Here is a 24,965-nt window from a genome sequence, read left to right as displayed (position 1 = left end):
AAAAAAAAAAAAAAAAAAGCACCATGAGTACAGAACTGGAGAGGCACCTTTTGTCAGATGTCAATAGCACCAAGAGAAGCTCTGTTACATCTCTGCTGATGTGCCAGTCTTTTTATTTCAGAGAAAATGGTGGTTTTGTTGTTAAAGTTTCCTTCCTCTTTTTTTTTTTTTCCTTTCAGTTCTACAACTTTAGGTGGAACAAAAACGTTGTCGAGGGGCGCCTGTGTTTTAAACATTTAAAAATATATAAATATCTACTCTATCCAACAGTACAAACTGGAAGCTGTTTCTAAGCATTTTCTTCTGCAGTCTGAATATATATTTAACTTAAGATTCACAGTAGCATTTTCTTTCCTCTGGTTTTATGTTTATGACTTAGGTTTGAGTCCAGTAGTAAAAGAGAAGTTGGGTGGGTGGGTGGGGGGAAACCCTTAAGCCATTGAGGCCAGCACCTTCAGTGGGAGCTGAGAGAAGTTGGTCCATGTTGTCCTTGCATAGGTCACATCAGGTTGAGGTAGAAGTCCTAGTTACCTGCAAAAGAGGAAGGGGGGAAAGAAAGGGAAGGACAAGATTGAACTTTAGGTAGGCAAATTAAACAAGAGCCCCAAAGGTTAACGATGACTTTTTTTTTACATTAAATAATTCTTTCCAGACTGCCAAACAACAGGGTAAGAGGTCTAAAGTAAAGTTCTCAGCAAACAGGCAAGATGGACTTAGAACTTTCTACTGTTTTTGCACTGTACTGTCGACACGCATAAAGGTTGATGGGAATGAAGAGCAAATTTATCAAGACTTCCTGCTGACTGACTGCTTCCAATGATTTAACAATACTTGTAACAAAAAGGCTCCCTGACTACCTCCAACAAGCTGAATAAACCTCAAAGAATTCCTGATCTGAGCTAAATAAAATGTCTATTAGAATTTACAAAACATCCCAGATAAAGCTCATTGGTTACTATATAATGAAGTTGCACAATGTTTTTATCTATTTATTTATTGGATAGCGAGGCTGCCCAACTGCAAATAGACTCTGGGAGGCTTACAACATTTAAATCCACACATGATTCAACTGGAGTTGGGCAGCCCCTAAATTCCATCAAATCATAAATAAATGAATTAAAGAATTAAAGAAACATGACATAAACTACATTCAGGGGGAAAAAATCAACAGGGGCTTCCCAAGCATCCTAACTCCAGGCCTGACTTAGTATACTGCGTGAACCTAGTCAATTGATTATTCAACAATCATAGTTAAGCAAGCCCAATAGTTAGGTAATCCCAGAAATTAATAGATAGATCCTCCGTCTGAATCATCTGTCTCCATTCCCAGCCTATGTAGTTTGGGCTGATGGACCTGGCATTCTGCTCAAGTATAAGGATGTATTAGACTGAATCAAGCTTGGAATTCACTCATGCTGTCATAGGCCAATTAAAATATAACACAAAGCCATAATATTGATTGCTTTTCTTTGGCTTATTATACTGTATGAATCCAGCTTGTGTATTTCATAGCATAGATCAGGGTTCTTCAAACCTGGCCTTTTTATGACTTGTGGACTTCAACTCCCAGAATTCCTCAGCCAGGCACGTGAATTCTGGGAGTTGAAGTCCACAAGTCATAAAAGAGCCAAGTTTGAAGACCTCTGGCATAGATGTACAGTGGGCAAAAAAGTATTTAGTCAGCCACCAATTGTGCAAGTTCTCCCACTTAAAAAGATGAGAGAGGCCTGTAATTGTCATCATAGGTAGACCTCAACTATGAGAGACAAAATGAGAAAACAAATCCAGACAATCACATTGTCTGATTTGCAAAGAATTTATTTGCAAATTACAGTGGAAAATAAGTATTTGGTCACCTACAAACAAGCAAGATTTCTGGCTCTCACAGACCTGTAACTTCTTCTTTAAGAGGCTCCTCTGTCCTCCACTCATTACCTGTATTAATGGCACCTGTTTGAACTTGTTATCAGTATAAAAGACACCTTTCCACAACCTCAAACAGTCACACTCCAACCTCCACTATGGTGAAGACCAAAGAGCTGTCGAAGGACACCAGAAACAAAACTGTAGACCTGCGCCAGGCTGGGAAGACTGAATCTGCAATAGGCAAGCAGCTTGGTGTGAAGAAATCAACTGTGGGAGCAATAATTAGAAAATGGAAGACATACAAGACCACTGATAATCTCCCTCGATCTGGGGCTCCACGCAACATCTCACCCCGTGGGGTCAACATGATCACAAGAACGGTGAACAAAAATCCCAGAACCACACGGGGGAACCTAGTGAATGACCTGCAGAGAGCTGGGACCAACGTAATAAAGGCAACCATCAGTAACACACTACACCGCCAGGGACTCAAATCCTGCAGTGCCAGACATGTCCCCCTGCTTAAGCCAGTACATGTCCGGGCCTGTCTGAAGTTTGCTAGAGAGCATTTGGATGATCCAGAAGAGGATTGGGAGAATGTCCTATGGTCAGATGAAACCAAAGTAGAACTGTTTGGTAGAAATACAACTCGTCATGTTTGGAGGAGAGAGAATGCTGAGTTGCATCCAAAGAACACCATACCTACTGTGAAGCATGGGGGTGGCAACATCATGCTTTGGGGCTGTTTCTCTGCAAAGGGACCAGGACGACTGATCCGTGTCCAGGAAAGAATGAATGGGGCCATGTATCGTGAGATTTTGAGTGCAAACCTCCTTCCATCAGCAAGGGCATTGAAGATGAAACATGGCTGGGTCTTTCAGCATGACAGTGATCCCAAACACACTGCCCGGGCAACGAAGGAGTGGCTTCATAAGAAGCATTTCAAGGTCCTGGAGTGGCCTAGTCAGTCTCCAGATCTCAACCCCATAGAAAACCTTTGGAGGGAGTTGAAAGTCCGTGTTGCCCAGCGACAGCCCCAAAACATCACTGCTCTAGAGGAGATCTGCATGGAGGAATGGGCCAACATATCAGCAACAATGTGTGCCAACTTTGTGAAGACTTACAGAAAACGTTTGACCTCTGTCATTGCCAACAAAGGATATATAACAAAGTATTGAGATGAACGTTTGATATTGACCAAATACTTATTTTCCACCATAATTTGCAAATAAATTCTTTGCAAATCAGACAATGTGATTGTCTGGATTTGTTTTCTCATTTTGTCTCTCATAGTTGAGGTCTACCTATGATGACAATTACAGGCCTCTCTCATCTTTTTAAGTGGGAGAACTTGCACAATTGGTGGCTGACTAAATATTTTTTTGCCCCACTGTACATAGGTCTGATGCAGCTTCTTTCCTTTCTCTTTGCCTCACCTACTTTGTGCCAGTACAATTCTTAATTATTAATTATAAAACTCATTTCTAGAGGTGCATGCTTCTGAAACAGTTGACGAATTTAAAAAAGAATTATAGTCGCCCAGGAAAGAATGAAAACTCTCTTCAGTGCTGGCGCAATGGTTAGGATGCAGTACTGCAGGCAAACTCTGCTGACTGCCAGCAGTTCGATCCCGACCGGCTCAAGGTTGAACTCAGCCTTCCATCCTTCTGAGGTCGGTAAAATGAGGACTCAGATTGTTGGGGGCAATAATGCTGACTCTGTAAACCAGTTAGAGAGGAGCAGTTTATAAGGGCTCTTGCTATTGCCGGTACCACACTTGACTAAAAAGGCTCAATAACCATCCTAGTCCTAGATTTGAGACGAGTTTTTTTTTAAAAGGCTCTTTAAAAGGCAGGCAGAATAAGGGCAGTGTGAATCTCTGGGGGAGAGGGGGGAGGGAGTGCCCAGAAGGCAGGTGCTGAAATAGAGAAGGCATGCTAGATAACAGTTTCATCCATCAGATCCTGAGCATGCCAACTCTGTTTTAGCACCTGCCATGTGTCTAATCCCTGATTACACAGGATAGGGAGAAGACATGTGTGACTGACTGATAAAATTTCTAAGGCTGCCTCTCTTACCTGCCATAACTCTGGGCGGCTCACCCAATGAAAACAATAAAAAAATAAACTATAAATGCTCGCATCTCAAGAATAACTTCCTGTGCTCTAACCACACAGTCCACAGAGTTTCACCCTGTCCAATTGTTTGGTCTCTTATACCAGGGCTTTTCAACCAGTGGTATGGGTACCACCTGTGGTACATTGGCACCTGGCAGGTGGTACGCGACCATCCTAGAAAAATGGTAGCGGGGGAGGGGAATGAGCTGAACCGGTGGCAGCAGTGCACAAGCCTGAGCAAGAGATGGCTGGAGCTGCAGGGCTGCCAGGGCTCAGCGGAAGCCCCAGGATCAGCACCAGGCTCCAGCTGGAGCTTGGCGCTGATCCTGGTGCTTCTGCTGAGCCCTGAAGAAGCACCAATCAGCTGGAAAGCAGCACTGATCCTGGCACTTCTGCTGAGCCCAGAAGAAGCGCCAATCAGCTGGAACATTGCAGCATCTCCAGGGTCTTGTGATTTACATTCAGATGTTGGCAACTGATTCATATTTATGATGGTCACAGTGTCCCAGGGTCATGTGAAGTGACCAAAACCTGCTGCAACCACCCAGCAGGCGGGGGGGGGAATAAAAACCAAACACCCCCACCCCACCCCCGCTGCCAATCCTCAACAGAAATGCTCACAACAATGAAAACCTCGGACAGAAGGAAGAGCGCCGGCAGGTGGACAGGCAGGTGTCTTGCTCGGCTGTGGCTTGAGGGGCACTTTTTTCAGTGCCACTGTAACTGTCAGACCCAGCGTGAGACCTACCTGCGTGTGGAAGATGCACGGTACCCGAATCTCCGTACAGCGCTCTAAGCAGCCCTGTGGGAGCCGAGCACCGGCGACGTGAATGAACTGCTGCCGGCGCTTACACAGTGACGAACGGCCCATATGACTAATTACCATGCCGACAGAGAGGACGGGATAGACCGGCATTATGCAAGATGGACATATAAATATAGGACGCTGGGTCTGACAAGTGGTGGTTGCTGGGAAGGGGGCGGGGTGGAGACGCGGTACAGGTGGGGGCTGTAATCTACGGGGATAATCAGGGTGATTGGGGCGTACACAGTGGGTGTGGTGATCGGGTTATTTAGGACGCAGGGCAGGGGTGTGTCCCAGAGCTGGTTTTGTTTTCAACGGAGAAATAAACCTTTGTTGACTACCGCAACGTACCCGGTGGATCGTTTGTTTCGCGCGCCGGCAGGACGTTCTTATAGTAAACCAGCTCAGGATCAGCCCGTGAGTGGTACCACGCAGACCCTACCGGGAACGGTACGTTCGAGGCCTACCTTCAGATGCTTCCGCTGTAATCGGCCGGGTCATCGAGCCGCGGAGTGTGGAATACCCAAGCTAACAGGTACACCTACGGCGATTGGGACACCGGGGATCACGCCGAAGAGACCAGCAGTCGGATTGGATAGATTTCGTGCCGTTCGCAGAGTTAGCGTATAACAACGCAGTACATAAAAGCACCGGGTTGACCCCATTTCAAGTAGTTTACGGCTACGACCCAGTTACGCTGCCTGGGGGCGAGGCGCCGGGAGACGTGAACCTACAGCCTGGAGACTGGATGGCCCGTGCAGGCCAGGTGTGGGGTACAGTAAAAAAGGCCTTACAGCAAGCGGAAAGGATAGCGAAAGAGCAGGCTGACAAGGGTCGTAGACTACCAATGCAACTAAGAGTGGGTGATCGGGTGTACCTATCAACCAAATATATTAAGTTACAGGTACCATGCAAGAAGCTAGCGCCAAAATATATTGGGCCCTTCCGCATAGTACGCATCATCAACCCTGTTACGGTGCAGCTTCAGTTGCCGGAATTGCTTGGTAAGATACACCCAGTGTTCCATGTGAGTTTGTTGAAGCCTGTAGAGGGGGACACCCACAACAAACCTCCCCCAGGACCCATTGCCCCGGGAAGGTATGAGGTACAAGACATACTAGATTCTCGGTGGCGGAGGGGCACCCTGTATTACCTGGTGTTATGGAAGGGATACCCCTTATCTGAGGCATCCTGGGTACGGGAGGAGGATGTTTTCGCCCCTGCCCTCACCCGTCGATATCACAGGATGTGGCCACACAAGCTAAGGGGCTAGGGGATGGGTGATACGCCCACGATGGCTAGATAATGGATGTAATTGTTCATGTTCCATTTCAGGGGGCTCTATGGTAAGGGGGAGCCGAATGTCAGACCCAGCGTGAGACCTACCTGCGTGTGGAAGATGCACGGTACCCGAATCTCCGTACAGCGCTCTACGCAGCCCTGTGGGAGCCGAGCACCGGCGACGTGAATGAACTGCTGCCGGCGCTTACACAGTGACGAACGGCCCATATGACTAATTACCATGCCGACGGAGAGGACGGGATAGACCGGCATTATGCAAGATGGACATATAAATATAGGACGCTGGGTCTGACAAGTGGTGGTTGCTGGGAAGGGGGCGGGGTGGAGGCGCGGTACAGGTGGGGGCTGTAATCTATGGGGATAATCAGGGTGATTGGGGCGTATACAGTGGGTGTGGTGATCGGGTTATTTAGGACGCAGGGCAGGGGTGTGTCCCAGAGCTGGTTTTGTTTTCAACGGAGAAATAAACCTTTGTTGACTACCGCAACGTACCTGGTGGATCGTTTGTTTCGCGCGCCGGCAGGACGTTCTTATAGTAACTTCAAACAGTCACTAAGCGAACTGTTGTAACTCGAGGACTACCTGTACTTTATCACTTTTTTCCTTTTTTTTTTTTTTGGTCATCAAGTTTTTGACACCTTGCTAGGCAACTGGTGTTACTCGGATGTTGCCATATCCTAAAAGTGGCACAATGGGTGAAAAGGTTGAAAAGCCCTGTCTTATACAACTAGGCCCCATGCCATGTAGTGTTTATATATAATAACAAGCACCAGAATTGTTCCTCAAAAAGCTTAGTAGTAATCAGTGCTACACAGATATAATAAGACCTGCCTGTATCTGCTCACACTGTTACTTTCTGGATCAACTGAAGCTTCTGTGTGGTCTTCAAGGGCAGCCCTATGTAGAATGCATAGCAATAATCTACACACAAGATAACTAAGGCATGAGTGATGGAAAGAGGCTCTCCCGATCCAGGAATGGGCACAACTGGTAACCAAAACCAAAACTGGGCAAAGGGCACAGCTGCCACCAACTTTGTCAAGCAGATCCTGAGGATCTGTTTTTTCCCCTCCTGTTGTCTTTTCTGCTGTTGAAAGCCTCTTATTTCCTTATTCTTTGCTGCTGGTCTGCTTTTATCTTTTCTTTCCTTCTTGCGGTCTTCATCCTTATCTTCATTCTCACACCCACTCACCCTTTTCCTGGCACCGAGAAGCTTCTCAACCACATCTTTTCCCTCGACCTAAGCCTTGACAGCCCAAATCCTCTATGGAGAATTACAGTATACGTCTGCATGATACAGGGTAGTTTTTCCTATTTCGGGTTTTAGTCATAACCCCAAATTGCCTAAAAATTATCCATTAAGCTTATATAGACAACATTAGAAGACAAATGAGTGCTAAGCCCTCTATTGCCCCACTGTCTTTCCACACAGCTTCGGTGAAGATTAAACGTCTTTAGTAGCGCTATTGCAACTTCAGAAATACTCAAATCTGCAGCATTATTTTCACACTCCCAAGACACCTGCGTAGCTCCTGCCTGCGTGAACGTTCAGGTCGTGATCCACAGCAAGGATTGTTATCGTTTCCCTGTGTGTTCTGTCTTGTGTTTGATGCACTGAACCATAAAGTAAATTACAGATAGTCCTCGGCTTAGGACCACAAATGGGACCAGAACTTTGGTCACTTAAGGGAGTCATTATGTGACCGGACCTGATTTTAATCAGCATTTTATCACTAATCTGGTCCACCTAGCTCAGTGGTTCTCAACCTTTCTAATGCCGCAACCCCATAATACAGTTCCCCGTGTCGTGGTGGCCCCCAACCACTTATACATCACCGGGTGCCAGGGGCGTGGCCAAAGAAAAGGGGGAAAAAATGGCGGACAGCCTTGTTTGGCGACCCCCGTGAAATGGTCGTTCCACCCACAGGTTGAGAACCACTGACCTAGCTCATTACTGCCTGCCTTTAATGTGCAAATATTTTCAGGTTAACTTCATATATATTTTTAATCATAAGACTTTATGGGCAGGGAGGAGCAACCCTTGAGAGAAGGGACCACAATTTCCATTTAAAAACGAACAAAAGGCATGCTCAGGGGAGGAGTCCTATCATTGGGAGAGTGCTGTGTGCTTTGGAGGGTGAAGGAATTAAACTCCAACTTTGCAAAGCTCCCCATCTCACCTTTTTTTTTTTTTTGGCTTAATATCTGCCAGTCTGAGAGGGTTCTGGAGGCTGTTTGCACCCTGGAGAGATCACTGACCCTAATCTTTGGGAGAAATGTCCAGCCACTTCTCTGGATAAAACCCTGGATCTCACTACTTAGTTAGCAATCATGGCCCAGGCTTGTATCTGAAGGGCAGCAGCTCTCCAAGGTGTCCTGTAGAAGAGGGTTTTTTTCTCACTCCTTGCTATTGAACTTTCCAAACAGAACATGGCAGGAATCAAATTTGGGGAGTTTCTGTTGGTTAAAAAAAAAAAAAAGCTCTGTTATCGAGCTTCACCTCTTAAGCCTTTCCATCACAGGGAAAGCAAAGACAAAGCACAGATCGCAGAGATGTGTCATTCCATACAACTTAATATAGGGGTCTCCAACCTTGGCAACTTTTAAGACTTGTGGACTTCAACTCCCAGAATTCCTCAAGCCAGCTGGGAGTTGAAGTCCACGAGTCTTGAAGTTGCCACGGTTGAGGACCCGTCTTAGCAGGTCAGAGCACCAATCTCCTGCTCGCCACCCTTGCCTCACCCAAGACACCCCACACCAGCCTTACCTTACAGAGCACCAGTGCTCAAAAGCTAAGCCTAGCTCGTTATCGTGGCTTAACTCCAGAGAGATGTGAAGCGTAAGGAGACTGCATGCCAAGGGTGACCCACAAAGCAGGCGTGCCAGCCGTGTTGGACTGTGGGATCCCAGGCGCGGCTTGGGCCAGCGCCAAGCGGGGCAAAGGTGGGTGGTGGACGGTGAAGGAGGGGCGGGAGGTTTTGTGCTGAAGAGAAGCTAGTTTAATAGACAAAGCGGAGTTAGCAGTGGAAGATGGCGGCAGGAAAGACTCTGAAACTGGCAGGGATGACAAACTCTGTAGGAGGACAGGTTCGGAGTTAGAGGTGAGGAGGGGGGGAGGTGGTGGCAATGAAACATTAGGAGGAGGAGGAGGAGGGGTCCGAAGACCGGCACATGCTGGGGGGCGGGTGAGGTGCTGGGCATCGTTAGATGGCGCTGGGTTGGGGGACACATGGAATGATGGGGTGCTGGCGGCGACCTGCAGAGGATTTAAGCTTAAGAGGGTACAGCTGGAAACAGCACCATTGCCAAAATGGAGGGAGGAGGTGGAGGATGAAAAAGAGGAAGGGGAGGGAGCGGAGGAGGAAGAGGAGGAGGCAGAAGGCACCACATGGTTAAAAATACCTGCAAACAGGAGAGAAAAAAACCCTCAGCAGATGGACTTTATACAGCTCACAGCAAGAGAAGCAAAACAAAAGCAGGCAGGCAAGCAATAATGCAGTATGAAAACAGCAGCAGGCGATGGGCAGTGGCAGTTAAACAAAACAAACAAACACAAAACCTAGCAAAAGAGAGACGCACTTACCTCTTCCTTGCTCATGCTCTAGAAGCACCAAGGGGGAACTCCATGCCTGAACTCAATACCCCAACAGAACCCCCCAGTGGAGATCAACACATGGACCCTAAGTAGTCAAGAATCGCCTGAAAAGCTATACCATTCATTCTAGGCCCATTCTCAAGATACAGGCAAGCACACTTGGGGGAAAAAAATGAGATTCCCTGAGATTCTCAGACGCCCGAGTTCACCGAAAAGGCTAAAATATATAATGCTGCAAAATGTCCCAAGCCTCTCCTCATCCCAGCTCATAGAAATTCTCACAGAACCGATTAAAAGGTGCTCTAGAAATTTGGCTGCATGACAGGGATTCACAAGGATTCCTCAGTGGTGGCGAACCTATGGCACGGGTGCCAGAGGCGGCACTCAGAGCTCTCTCTGTGGGCACTCGCACCATCGCCCCAGTCCTAGGCCTTCAGCTGCGTTTTATAAAACCTTTTCGCTTTAGGCCTCCACTGCCATGTGCCAAAAAAAAAAAAAAAAAGGATACAATCAGTCAATTTCAACTTCTCGCGGGGGAAAAAAAAGATCTCGCAAAGTTGGAATTGATTGATTGAACTTTTTAGTCCCAGTCTACTGTTACCACCGCAGCCACGCCCACACAATGGGTCACACCCACCCAATGGGTCACACCCATCTGGCACCCGACGATGCATAAGTGGGTTTTGGGTTGCAGTTTGGGCACTCGGTCTCTAAAAGGTTTGCCATCACTGCCTCAGGAGATAAACCCAGATGAAAACGATTAAAAATATCTGCCATTAGGATGGGGGGGGGGAATGAAATACCAGGAAGGGTGGTGGAATCTGCCGCTGAATTCAGAACGGAGAGGCTCCTTCCCAAGGAACTAATAAGACAAGTCAGCCTTGAGTCCCTGGTATGCAGAAAGATCCACCCTAATCTTCGTAGGATTTATCAGCCAGTTACGCAGTGTGTGCTTTAGTCTGGCGAGATTCCTGTCTATGGGCGAACAGCAATAAAGCAACTACTTTGAACAAGTCATCATGTCATTCTTGCTCCCTTGCACCTGACCGTGTGTCCCTTGCGGTCACAGTGTGCCACGAATAAAGTTTAGCTTACCTCCAACTGTTCCACCTGTCATCCCAGGAGAGAAGTTCCCCATCGTGTGTGAGTTGGTCAGGCGGGTGGCAGCTGATGATACATGCACTAGGCTGGCAGCTGGCATCGAATTAAATAAGGACTGCAGTACCGAGGAGTTTGTTACCATGGGGCCAAGGGGAAACTGCGTGCCAGGGGTTAAGGAGTTCAAGAAAGGGTGGTGGGTCTGAGTAGAGGAGGCCATGCTGGACGACTTGCCAGAGTTGGCTGCCGAGAGGCTTTTGCCATTGAGAAGGCCACCAGAGGGGACAGCAGCAGCAGCAGCAGCAATGAACAGGTTGTGGCCGTTCTTGAACTCCACGTCTCGTTCCCGTCCTTTGCCGAATTTGTTGTTTAGCACCGAAGCCTTGTCTGAAGAGCCTCCCAGCCGGACACTCAGTTCGTTGGCCTCTTTGCCTTTCAGTCCTGACCAGTTTAAATCTTCCCCTTTCCCACCGCCAAGGCTTTCTAGCTGCCTCTTGCCCAAGAATGGATTTGTCTCGGGGACTCCGGCCTCTTTGTTCCTTTGTATCAGGAAACCCATTGAGGAGGCCCCCAGAGCCGTCACCACGTCAGCAGTTTTGTGAGAAAGTGAAGCACCATCAGTAAAGCTATGTAAACCGACATCTGCAGACAGCCCGCCGTTGTAAGCAAATCCATTCATGGTATTTTGGCCAAGCCCCTCAGATGCAGTTGCATGTTTCCTCACATGCGTGCCAGCCCTGTCGCCTGCCACGTTGTCATCAGAGGATTGTCTGAAGGCGAAGAGGGTGTTCTGATTCAGGGATGATGCCGACGCTTGCAAAGGACTGTCTGCCATTTTGGAAAGATTGATGTCAGAAATTGGAGAAAAGGTTGATTTCCACTTGCTGCTGTTCATGCTTTCAGTAGCCTGCTTTCTCCCAGCTGAGTTGATGCCTGCAAAGACAGAAAATGTAGGTGTCAGTTCAAGAGAACGTGGTTTCCCTTTCGGCAGTATTCTGGATCGTGTAACTCTATGTAATCCTGACTAGAGCATGTATCTGTATGTTAGAATATCTGGCATTTATTGGGTTAAGTGCTGTCTTCTTAAGAGATGGCTTATGGGAAATGTAGTTTTACCTAGTCAGTCATCCCACGTTAATGGGTCAGTGGGTGGAGTTTCTAAAGGGCATTGGGAGACTTCCTGGATACAAGCCAGATTGGAATGTCTTTGTCTAAAGAGAAGCATGGGCCATCAGATGTCACCCGATGACCCTGTTCCACTATAAAGATGGTATGGAGAGAGCATTATCTTTTCACCTATGGGAATGAACAGAGATGTATTGTCCAGAAGAAACAACCAACACAATTGCAAGTATTTCCTCTGAATAAATATATTTTTGTTATGAAATTATTCCTATTGAGTTTATCTGCCTGACCCAGTTTTACAACGCAATTTAATTCTGGTTGTCAGAACAGGCAGAGTAATAAAATTAAATGAGGACCCTGTTTTTAAACAGGGTTAGCTTTCTTGATCCCAAGGAGAAAAGGCAGCTGGTAACTAGACTGTCGGCCAGAATTCTGCAGCCAGGAACTGCCATACAAAGGCAACTAAATCGTCTACTGTGCAAGGACTCGTAACGGAAGGAGAGTAACTTCTGCATTCATCACAATTAGAGAACAGCAGCCCATCTTGCTTGGATCAAAATCCACTTAGTCCAGCACTATGGCTTCTAAAAATAGTCACCCAGATTCACACCACAAGAGATATAGACTGCCTTAGAACAGAGCACAAGCTATCTGAACTCAACCATGAACTCAATCATTAAAACTGAGGGCCAGTAGCCATCATCGCATCTTTTGAAATAGTATTTCCATCATTACCTAAACTTAGATGCTCACGTATTTTTTTTTTTTAAACACTTCACAGTGAATTCACACATTTTGGTTTTGGTAACAGCTATTGGATCGTGATGCTTCAGGCGACTTGCATAAGGCTGGTAAATGTTTTGCAGTTCTTTTTAGTTTTTTATTTTTGTTTTTACAGAAACCCTACATCTATTCTAAATCTACAGCAACAGGACAAAACAAAAAGCATAACTGTCAGCATAACCAACTTCCCTACCAGACTCAAGCTGAGGGAAAAATGGGAAGCTATGCTACAAACAAGGCCCACAATTTGTGGCTCCTTCCTTTCCTGAACCATTTTGGTGCCAGAAAGGCTTTATGAGAAGTAGATCACCACAAGTGGTCAAGTTTATTTTTATTCTTGTTCTGATCAATCCCTTTTGTCTTATCAAATGCCCACTTACTGGTCTATAAACTTACTATTTTCCAGCGGCTTTTGTGGAGATTTGCTTTCCAGTGATATTGTTGCAATTTTTCTCTCAATTCTAGGAAAGAAAAAGAGGATTATTTGATTAATATACAGACATGTTAGAAAGCACAGTCTCTGTCACAGGTCCTCCAGCAGGATAATGGCGCAAAAAAAATACACCTAAGACAGGGGTAGGCAACCTTGGCTCTTTTATGACTGGTGGATTTCAACTCCCAGAATTCCTGAGCCATGCTGAGGGGAAAGGGAGAGGTTTCAACTCCCTTCAACTCCCAGAATTCCAAGCTCAGCCATGCTGGCTCAGGAATTCTGGGAGTTGAAGTCCACAAGTCATAAAAGAGCCAAGGTTGCCTACCCCTGACCTAAGAGAACCCAAAAATGGTTGAAAATCTAGTATTAAACTGTTCTGAAATGGCCTGCTATGAGTCCTGATCTGAATCCAATGCAACATCCATGGAAAGAGCCCAAACTCACGGTTGGGAGTTTCCTTATCTAAGAGAACTGGAGTTGGGCAGTCAATAAATATAAAGAAAAAAAAACCCACTGCCACTGGAGCTTCAGAAAGTACCCGATGGCAGTTATTGCCTCAAAACAGTGTGCTACAAAATATTAGGTCGGGGGACTAATAATTACAGGTAGTCCTCAGGTTACTATGGTAATTGGGACCGAAATTTGCATTGCTAAGTGATGCAACTGTAAAGTGTGATGAGGTATTACATCATGGTGACAGCGATCCCAGCCCCCACTGCTGTCATTAAGCGAGGACATGTGACCATGACTTGTGACTGCCTCTTGGCTTCCAACAAGCAAACTACCAAAAGAAGGGAAATATTTGTAGCTGAAGGTTGAACTGTAGCGTCCTGGGTGCTCTTTGAGACATTTCAAGCAAACTAAATAGGGAAGCCCTCATAATCATCTGAGTTTGAGATTCGGGGACTATGGATTAGTTTATAGTTTTAGAATGAAAAACTAAACACTACATTCATCAGTCTTCTTTGCTGTGAAGCCAGGGAATTTTCCCTAAGCCCTTGGTGCCCGTCAGGAATTTCATTTAACACACTACTGTTTGTTATGGTTTCTAATGTGTTCTTTTCTCCCCTTACTGAGAGAAAATTCAGACAATAATTAAGAATGATGATAGGTTAAATATTATTAGGAAGGCCATTACATTATGATAGTAATTGAACCCAGAATTACAATCATCAGTCATTGAGGTTGCAAGGCAAGGCACCATGTGACAAGACATGATTTTTTTGACATTTTTTGTGGCAATCATTAAGAGAACACCATGATCTTAAGTGACCACAGTGGTTGTTAAATGAACACAACAGTCGTTAAGACAATCTGTTTTTCCACTGAGCATTTTTTTTTTTATAGAAACTGGAAGTAAATGCTGGAAAGTGGCCAAAACGTTTCCAGGCAAACAGATACAAAAGTGAGTCAGACGCCAAGTGCACAAAATGCAATCATGGGACCACTAGGTGTATGTAACTAGGTGTGTGTAACTTTGAAAACGGTTGTTAAGTAGTTCTGGGGAGATAATTTCAAAGTCATTAAGCGACTGATTGTAAATCAAGGACTATCTGTAAATGCTGAAAACGTAAATCAGCCCCTACAGGACTGCAAACATCACTAGGGTGTGATTTTAATAAGGAGACATAAGGGGAAAGTAATACTTCCAAAAGTCACATCAAAACTGTAACATATGTAATACATTACAAATGCACAGTATTATTACATGGTAAAGAAACCTAAAGCATACTTTCCAAGTTAAGCATCAGTTTAATGTCGGGGAAGGATGTGCTGTGGATCTGAGATCATATGTTGCTACTTCTCACCTGGTGCTGTTATGGTCGTCCTCCAGACTCTGTTCTTCATCAGAGGTTAGCGGGGAGTAATGAATGCCATTGGTCTGAATTAGAGGCTTCTCCTTTTTCAGCACAGGTGGCTGATCATTGTCCTGGTATGGAACAGGAGAATTCTTCAGGGAATTTTCAGGGGAAGAAATGGCTGTTATTTCTAAAGGCTGGTTAATGTTACTGACCTGAGGAGGGAAGACAAAAACAAAACATTAAGGATTGAAAAAAAGGCAAGGGACAGGAAGAAAGAGCTAACTGTGTTTCTAGGGATTTTGCTTTTAAAGACAGCACTGCTCAGCTTTGGGGAAGAGTAATAGGCAGAAAGTTATTACAAGTAGTCCTCAATTTAGGATCATTCACTTAGTGACCATTTAAAGTTATGACAGTGCTGAAAAAAGTGACTTACGAGCAGTGCTTTTTTTGTTAAAAAAAAAAGTGCCAGAACTCACACACGTCATACAACCCGCCTTGCCTACCCTACAAGGTTCCATCCAAAAAAGTTGCCGGAACTCCGTTCTGGGCGTTCTATGACAAAAAAAGCCCTGCTTACGAGTGTTCCTCATAGCATTCCACAGTCCTGTAATTGCAGTCCGGGTGCTTGACAATAGCAATAGCGCTTAGACTTATATACCACCTCATAGTGTATTACAGCACTCTCTAGGCCACGGGTAGGCAACCTTGGCTCTTTTATGATCTGTGGTCTTCAACTCCCAGAATTCCTGAGCCAGCTGGCTCAGGAATTCTGGGAGTTGAAGTCCACGAGTCATAAAAGAGCCAAGGTTGCCTACCCCTGCTCTAAGCGGTTTACAGTGTCAGCATATTGCGCCCCCCCCCCCCGCCAACAACCTGGGCCCTCATTTTACCAATCTCTGAAGGATGGGAGGCTGAGTCAACCTTGTGCCAATCAGAATCGAATTCCTGGCAGTGAACAGTGAATTAGCCTACAATACTGCATTCTAACCACTGTGCCACTATGGCTCCTGCCAGCCAGCCTGCATTTCCAACAGTTGCAGTATCCCTGCATCCACATAATCGCCATTTGTAACCTCCTCATCTGGGTTTCCAACAAGCGAAGTTTTATGGGAAAGCTGGCAGGAGGTTGCAAGTTGCAGTGACATGACGTCTTGCTTAACGACTGCAGGTGATCTGCTTAATGATCACAGCAAAAAAGGTCACAAATTGGTTGCAGTCACGTGATGTCTCACTTAATGACAAATTTTCTGGTCCCTATTGTGACCATAAATCGAGGACTATCCCTATATTGGTTACAAAACATTTACTGTATATACATAGTGCTATTACGTAGTAACAGATTTACACAGATGGAGTAAAGGGACTCAGAGATATAAAACTCCCAAATTTGCATTTGAAAGTCTTTTGGAAAATGCACAGAGAAACAGGAATAAAGACTTACCAACAATTAATTAGCATGACAGTAATGTTAAACAGAATTTTTTAATTCCTAGAATTCCGTAGTCAATGTAGGGCAGAGGTAGGCAACCTTGGCTCTTTTATGACTCGTGGACTTCAGCTCCCAGAATTCCTGAGCCAGCATGGCTCAGCTTGGAAACCTCTCCCTTTCCCCTCAGCATGGCTGGCTCAGGAATTCTGGGAGTTGAAGTCCACGAGTCATAAAAGAGCCAAGGTTGCCTACCCCTGGTGTAGGGCAATGATGAAGCAAGTGTTGCAAAGTAAGATCCTCACCTTTTGTATGTGCAGGGTCAGAGTATCACAACTTCACAACTTCATTTTATCATTCTAACAAACCACTAGATTCTGCAGGTTTCTTCCTGCAGCTCTTCAAAAATTTAGGTGGATAAAATGCAACCCCCAACCCTTGAAACATGGCTCAATCCCTCTCATATGTCAAATCTTTTTCTAGACAGGTTTTTCCTTTCTAGAACGAGAAGTGTCAACTCCGTTGTCCAATCACATATCTATAATAAGCATTCAGGCCTAAATAAAAAATGATCTCATGAGCTACCTGCTGGCTGGCCCAACTTTAATTCACTGGCTCCCATGTTTCTATGAAGTAATTTTAGTCATAATCACCTTCTTACCCATCTCTACAAAATCTTTCTTTAAACTAGGGGTGGGCCACCGCGGCCCTTTCACGACCTACGGACTTCAATTTCCAGAAGTTCACAGATCTGGAGGGGCCATAGTTGCCCACTCCTGCATTACAATGCAACCCGCAATAGTTTACAATTCTTTAGGGAAGGGTGGGAAATCTGTGCCATGCCAGCTGGGTTTGATAGGGTGAATAACTTGCCCAAGATTTAAGAACTTGTGCCATAGGAGCCAAACTCAGCTGAGAGGGCCTTTGATTTTAGATTATAAAACCTCAAGGAAGAACCCAACCTGTCACATCTCTCTCTCTACGGGAGAAAGTGAGTGCTATTCCTTGCCTCTTCCTATGCATACAGAACAGCAACTGAATTTCATTCACAGTTAGGAGGGCAGAAATTCATGCACGGGATTACAAGAAACACTAAGGAGGCTGTTCAAAACAGGACTTTCCCAAACTTTTTATAGCTCCCTCATGAACAGACCCTCAAAGGGAACTATACAATTACCTTTGGCGCATGATAAAACAGTATCCCTGCTATTTATCCAGCTATTCAAATGCAGGTAGCCCTCAACTTACGACCACAAACTGAGCCCAAATGTTCTGTGGCTAACCGAGACAAGTGTTAAGTGAGTTTTGATCCATCTTACAACCTTTCTTGCAATAACTTTTAATTCAATCGCGGCGATTGACAAGTTAGTAACCCAGTTGTTAAATGAATCTGGTTTCCCCCGTTGGCTTTGCTTGTCAGGGAAAGGGAATCACGTGACCCCAGGGAATCATGTGACCCCAGGACACTACAATCGTCCCAAATATGAATCAGTGGCCAAGCATCTGAATTTTGATCACGTGATCCTGGGAAGATGGCCAACAATTGTCAGCGTGAATAGTGGTCATAAGTCACTTTTTCAGTGACGTTAAAACTAGAATGGTCACTAAATGAACTGTTTTAAGTCAAGGACTACCTGTAATTTCCAAAAGATCTCTGAAATGGTCTATGAAAAATTCCACTAACCATCATTCGGGAAACAGTTTCTAATTATATTGGAAGCTACCTTAAGCCAAGTAGGCTATGTGTTTATCAAACTCAGCATCATTTCCCATGATAAACATTCTTCTGGGACTGAAGCAGGTTTGAACTCTCCAACGGCAGGCCCAAGGGATTCAGCTTATGCAAGTTTGAAAATTGTTTTTAATTATGTTTTCATATAATTTTGTAATCATCACTCCAATTTAAAAAAAACGGATTGACTGATGCTTGGGATTTAACCTAGAATCTTCTATTAACAAAACAAATCAGTCAATAACCTAACATCCATATTCAAAATAATTTTTTTACCCTTGGTCGTCTGTTAAGACCTCTCACTTATTTTAGGTGGGCAAAATGATCTGCTCTTAAAACTGCAGAGCTCAAACCTTGATTCTCACCATGGAGTTGATATTAAGGGGAGATCCAGAAGGCTGAGCAAAGAGCCCAGCCATGGGGGGCAATGATTTGCGTTTGGGTGACACCCCGGAGTTCACACACGGCGTTCCTGTGGAGGACCGCTTCCTCCGGCCACGCTTCTTTCCATCTTGCATGTAGGCCTGGCCACAATCGGCCCGGATACTTGTGGTGAGGGGGCTGTGCTTGTTCGACGGAGAATGTTTGAGGGTTCCTGTAGCAGGGGAGATGGTGAAGATGATCCTTCGTTTGCTCTCGCTCTCAGGGTCAGAAAAGGCAGGGTCGAATGGGGGGTCTCCTCTGGCGTTTTCAGCAAACATCTTTTGAGTCTCTATGTACTGCAGTACCCCTCCCAGGCTCTGGGAGATGCCGTTCAACCTAGGGCTCGCGGAATGCTGGTGTGCAGGCGAGTTTTGCCCAGAATTCCGTGAAGACGACGTAAGCAAAGAGGGATGCTGTGGAGTAGAGCTTCGAGACCCCGTGGAGTTGAACAAGCTTCCCGAACTGGATACCTCCTCCATAGCTGCACTGTCAGCAGCTGGGTTCAATGGGCTATTTGGAACGGTCCCACCGACTGGTGCAGAGCCAGACATGTAAGAAAAACCTGGGTAATGTGGAATGAAGAAAATTAGACATCAAGAGGAATCAGTTAATTGGTTTGGCCATTTTGTTTATTTATTAAATATATATGCTGCCCATCTCTCTGATAACTTTGGACAGTTTACAAATCGTAGAAAGATACATAGAAAAGCAGTTAACAATTTAAAACTATGTAAATTAAAAACATTTAAACTATGCAAATTAAAAATTTAAAACGATGCATAAGAGGGGAGATGGGTGGCATAAAAATTGAATAAATAAAATAAATGCATATATGCTGCTCTGTAAATTAAGATCTTCCACAGAGGTTCTTTACAGATATTCCTGGCATTAGAGTTCATCAGAGGCTAAATAGCTGGAGAAATAGCTTTCTTCACACTATTTACAATGAAAAAGAGGCATTCTCTCCAAAGTGGATCAATTGATCCTTACCCTTGTCATTTGGTTCTTCCTGCCCTCCTCCATGTTTCAAAACATAGAGTCAAAACAGATTACTAAATGCTCAATGTAATAAGCCAATTTTAAAAATCCTCAATAAATAGTTATATAGCCTCCATCTGAAGATATCCAGTGAAGAAAAAACAAACATATCTCTGGGTAATTGTTTCTTACTTTCAAACTGTTCTTTTCGTTAGAGCAAAGCTAACATTCAAATGGAATCAGTCTTCCTGCAGTTTAATAAATTCAATAGCCCAAATCCTGAATTCTGGAATAAGAGATAATACACCTTGCCTTTCTTCAGTATAACAGTCAGTCCACACTTCTCTTAAAGGAACAGATTCAAAATAAATCAATGAGGCGAATAAGGGGGCTAAAAACCAGGACATCCAAAAGGTATAAAGGAACTAGAAATGCTTAGATTTGAGAAGACTAAACAGTCTAGGATACCATATTCTGAGGTCTTTTGTGTGAATGGGTATTACTTTGAATACTGCCAATGAGCTTCTTACCAATTTATCTCTGGAATCAATTAACCAGACTGGAGGTGGATTCATCTTCACTAGCTATATATAAGTGGAAGTGGATTTGAATTCATGTATTAAGAAACAGACTCTGTCTACCCCTTCAAACTCTCTGATTCTGTGATACAATTGCCCAACGCTCCTGAGCATTTCCTATTGCTTTCACCTTTTTCGTTTTTTCATTTCCATGGGAAAATATTAAGGGGGAAACAATGAATAAATTCTCTGACTGACAGCACCACCTGTCTGAAATCACCAGAGACTTTGACTCAAACCAAGAGACATTGGTTAACGTGGTCAGAACCAAAACGTTGGATTCCAGCTCCAAGCTTTAATAATTTATTCCTCAATAAACAAAAGAACAAGTATAACATTTATGATTCATTTGTTTACTTGGGATGTCTCGATCTAATTTTAGGATGTGTGGAAAACAGACCGCGTTTTGTTCATATTTATGCAGAAATGTTGAAAATTCACAAAAACTTTTAAGCATCACTGCACCTTCTTCGCACGCACGCGCATTTTAATCTCTGAGCAGCTGACACGCTCAAACACACCTACTGCCAGTTGGAAAACAGCAGTGGGCAAGGAAGGAGCTCACCTGAGGTAGCCAAGGTCAGTGGCTTGTTACCAGCAGCAGTGCTAATGCTGTTATGAGAACTAGCACCAAATTGTTTTTCAAGTGTTGAAAAGGAATCTCGGTTCTGATGGACAGGGCTAGGTGTGCTTCGCTGAAAGAAGAAAGGCAGAAAAAGGAGACGGTTGGAAAAGGAAGCATAATAAAACTAATTTGGGTTAAAACAAGTACTTTTGAAAATTACTGCTCTTCTGTTAAGGTTAGACTGCGGGTAAGTAGTCGTCAGAAAGGAAGTAAAATACAGTCACATTCAGAACTCTGTTCTTCCAGGAGGAGCCACTTCTCTCTGCAGATGACAGCAGCGGTTTTAAACTGTGTCAAACTATTTATTCATCCCAGTTGTCTACTCTGCTTAGCAGTCATTCTCTGCCCATCAACCATGACCTCACATTCTAACCCAGTGATGGCGAACCTTTTAGAGACCGAGTGCCCCAAAAGCGGCTCCAACCCCACCTTGCACCCCCACGCTGCCCCCCACCCCACTCCACCTCCTGCTCTGCCCACCCGCAGGGCCACCCACCAACTCCACAGCCCGCCGATCGCCCAGGTGCCCCCGCAGCGCCATGGCAGCTACACCCTCACCCGCGCCCTGCAGCATCAACTGCGCGCGACGGGGTGCGAGGGCGGAGTCTTGTCCCCACTGCCTGGCTGCCATGTCCTCGGCTGCACTGCTCTGTGAGGGCCGCACTCGGGGGCGACTCTCCTCCGTGCAGGCCACACTCGGGGGCGACTCTCCTCCGTGCGGGCTGCACTCAGGGGCGACTCTCCTCCATGCAGGCCGTGCTCGGGGGCTGATGATAAGGAGAGGGCTGCGGGGGGAGAGGGGGCTGAAGTGATGGCGAACGTGCTCTCAGAGAGGGCTCTGAATGCCACTTCTAGCATGTGTGCCGTAGGTTCACCACCACTGTTCTAACCCATGGATTATATGTGGTCACATCTCTTTTCGAAGCCCTCACAGACCCTGGCTACAAACTAATGGCATGGCTTCCCACCAGGCTGTCTACACATGCATGCTAGAGCAGGGGTCTTCAAACTTGGCCCTTTTGTGACATGTGGACTTCAACTCTCGGAATTCCTCAGCCAGCTATGCTGGCTGAGGAATTCCGGGAGTTGAAGTCCACAAGTCACAAAAGGGCCAAGTTTGAAGACCCCTGTGCTAGAGTGTCACACCTTAATAGCAATGACATAATTTAAGAAACAAAACCAAACATGGAAAAGTCAGGCTCTGGCCATGTGTGATGCAGTCCGCTCATTATAAAACATTGCTCCATGCACTGCTGCCCTCAGTCTCCACAAAAATTTTAAATGCAATCCAGAGCCACTAAAGGATTGTTTATCCTCATCCTAGCCACTGAGGTGAGGACTGAACTTGGGATGTCCTATATCAGTGGTGGCGAACCTATGGCACGGGTGCCAGAGGCGGCACTCGGAGCCCTCTCTGTGGGCACACGTGCTGTTGCCCCAGCCTCACCTCCGCCCGCAACCCCCTCCTCTCCAGCAGCCCCTCTGAAGGAGAGTCGCCCCTGAGCGTGGCCCACGCAGAGCAGCGCAGCCAAGGACACGGCAGCCAGGCAGCGTAGACAAGACTCTGCCCTCACACCCCACTGTGCACAGTTGATGCTGCAGGGCGCGGGCAGAGGGCGTGACCGCCATAGCGCTGCTGGGCTGCCTGGGCAATCTGCGGCGGGCCCTGGAGGCGAGGAGTGGCCCTGCGGGCAGGTGGGGTGGGGGATGGGGGGCGGAGCTGGGGCGCAGCAGGGGGTGGGGTGGGGCCAGTTTTTGGGCACTTGGTCTCTAAAAGGTTCGCCATCACTATCCTATATGCAAAATCTGTGCTCAGTCATTCGGCTACAGCTGTTTTATCGGGGGGAAATAATGTTCCATATCAACCACAGGATTATTTTGATTCACATACCAAATATTTAAACTAGCCTTTATTCAAGTAGTTACTTTTTAACAGCTTGACAATCTCAATAACAAAACCAGAAGCTAGAACAAAGCTGCTCAAGGTAGCTTAAGGACTGAACACAGATTTAACAATCTCCTCTTAGCACGTGCATAGAAAGCTAATAGATATACTGAAAAAATGAGGGCTGTAAGTTATTTAAAAAAGCAAAAAGGTGTAATTACTTAGGAATCAGTATCATGTATAAAATTTAAAAAGATTTTAGAAATGGTTTAGTAAGTTCAGTTAAGAGACACCAAGAAACAGAACTATATGGTCTGGTCCAGTGGTTCTCAACCTTTTTAATGCCGCGACCCCCCAACCAGTCGTAAGTCGAGGACTACTCAACTGGTGCAGCACTGTTTGCAGAATGGGACTTTTGGCGGGCTCAGCAGGGCAGAAACAGCCTGGACAATTCCTATTGGCTTTTGAAAGCCAATAGAATTAGACTCTATTCAAGAGAGTCTATTCTATTGGCTTTCAAAAGCCAGTAGAATAAAAGGGAGTAGCACAGCTAAGGAAAAGCGGGAAAAAAATGGCGGACTGCGTTGTTTGGTAACCCCCATGAAATGGTCGTTCGACCCCAAATGGGGTCCCGACCCACAGGTTGAGAACCGCTGGTCTAGTTAGTGGTTAAGGCACCAATCTAGAAACTGGGAGACTGTGGGTTCTAGTTCTGCGTTAGGGATGAGAGTGGCTGGGTGACTTTGGGCCAGTTGCTCTCTCTTATCCCAACCCACCACACAACATAGTTGTGGGGGAAACAGGAGAAAGGAATATTAGGTATATTTGCCACCTTGAGTTATTTTATACAAATAATAAAAGCAGGATAAAATAGATAAATAAATACCTTGCAACACACTTAAATAATGCTATAAATTCATTCTAACATGGTATAATTGGCTTTATGGCACAGATTATGGGAGAAAACAAAGTACCCTTACTCACCACCTTCTCAACACGGCTAGGAAGGACTACGCTGGCCAAAGGAATGCTAACAGGGAGTTTATTGGGTTGCACTGTGCTGAGGGGGATACTGATGGGAAGGCTGGTGATCGTCTCCCCATTATTCGCAGACGTCCTCTCGCGCAAAGCCTGCAAACACACAAAGCAGACAATGCCAAAAATGCAGCTTGCGTCATCAGCCAGCGCTTCTGGGCCATGGCTGCAGGCCCGAGTACTTGGTGCAAGGAGGCGTTCTGAAAAATTGCAAGCATTTTTCCCCATCCGTCAAACAAAAAAAATGTTCCTACAGATGCAGACAAAGTCAATTGCATCAGCCAGCCAACATAGACACGCACACCACACAAACAGTTCAAGTTTTACTTAATGATCTAATAGGGAAATATAACCACAACGATGTCTCTCGCCCAACTAAAACACTTACCGTGCCAAGTATTTATACTTAACAGCTGTGTTTGGGATTGCTATGGTGCATGAGGAAATATTTCCATAACCTTGTGTCACTATGGCAAAGTTTGTATAGTAAATTTACAACACAACAGCTAAGTCATATTGCACAAGAGATCGTTCACCTTTTCTCCAAACCTATGCCCTTTAGTTGGGATCACAACCCATTGGCTTTACCAACTGGGAATTACAGAATTGTAGTTCTAACATCACTACAGCAGTGTTTCTCAACCTTGACAATTTTAAGGCATGTGGACTTCAACTCCCAGAATTCCACAGCCAGCATTGCTTTGCTGTGGAATTCTGGGAGTTGAAGTCCACCTTAAAATTATCAAGGTTGAGAAACACTGCACTAGATGGATCCAGGCTGTGGAAGTCTGAGCAAGATATTGATTGCTGATTGAATAATAACAATAACACACATGCAGTGCAGAACACAATTCTAACTCTGATTAGGACACAAGGAGTGAGAATCTAAGTCTGAAGAATATTCCCTACCTTCCATGGCCATAAGGTAACCATATACACGTACAATATACAGTACAAATATAGCAGTCTCTTAGGGCTGCACGTGGTTTGAAAATGATTTCCTCCTTCTGCAGACACAAACACAGCACTTCTTTTTTGCTTTTTAAAGAAGTCCAACTATTTTTTATTTTATTTTGGCTTCTGGGCAAGCCTGAAAAAAAAGATGCTAATGTTTTTAGGAATCCACTTATTAACATTAAGGAAACTCTTATATCTGCACTTTCAAGAATTCTGTGGTGCAGTTTGCAATTAAAAAAGATAGGTACAGTGTAAGTAATTTACAAAAAAAGGATTCTCGAGAATACACTATTATTACAAAAAATAATTTGCAAACTATAGTGTTAATAGGGAATAGCATGCATTTAAAAAAATGCAAAGAGAGTTTGAAAAAAAAAGGATTTGTCAACCAATAAGAAAA

At 45.1% G+C, this 24,965-nt stretch overlaps 1 protein-coding gene across 8 annotated transcripts in view; it reads right to left on the bottom strand.

Annotated features, from left to right (window-relative positions):
* The window catches only part of DOT1L (DOT1 like histone lysine methyltransferase), an 86,374-nt gene continuing 61,409 nt past the window's right edge, over positions 1-24,965 (bottom strand). For 4 of the 8 annotated variants that reach the window (XM_039328507.1, XM_039328506.1, XM_039328502.1 and 1 more), the window contains 8 exons: positions 23,558-23,704; positions 20,629-20,758; positions 18,450-19,069; positions 14,933-15,138; positions 13,088-13,152; positions 10,781-11,716; positions 8,858-9,492; positions 1-531 (listed from right to left, as the gene is read on the bottom strand). In XM_039328507.1, coding sequence (XP_039184441.1) covers positions 8,897-9,492; positions 10,781-11,716; positions 13,088-13,152; positions 14,933-15,138; positions 18,450-19,069; positions 20,629-20,758; positions 23,558-23,704 — 2,700 coding nt within the window. In that variant the 3' untranslated portion in view covers positions 1-531; positions 8,858-8,896. Of the gene's footprint in view, positions 532-6,493; positions 8,548-8,857; positions 9,493-10,780; positions 11,717-13,087; positions 13,153-14,932; positions 15,139-18,449; positions 19,070-20,628; positions 20,759-23,557; positions 23,705-24,965 lie in introns of those variants that run through there. The other 4 variants (XM_039328503.1, XM_039328505.1, XM_039328509.1 and 1 more) reach the window with 4 other exon arrangements.

This window comes from Crotalus tigris, unplaced genomic scaffold, assembly GCF_016545835.1.
Source record: "Crotalus tigris isolate CLP2741 ecotype Arizona unplaced genomic scaffold, ASM1654583v1 scf7180000024379.1109085, whole genome shotgun sequence".
Lineage (NCBI taxonomy): Eukaryota > Metazoa > Chordata > Lepidosauria > Squamata > Viperidae > Crotalus > Crotalus tigris.
This window is presented reverse-complemented; position numbering and strand designations above follow the sequence as displayed.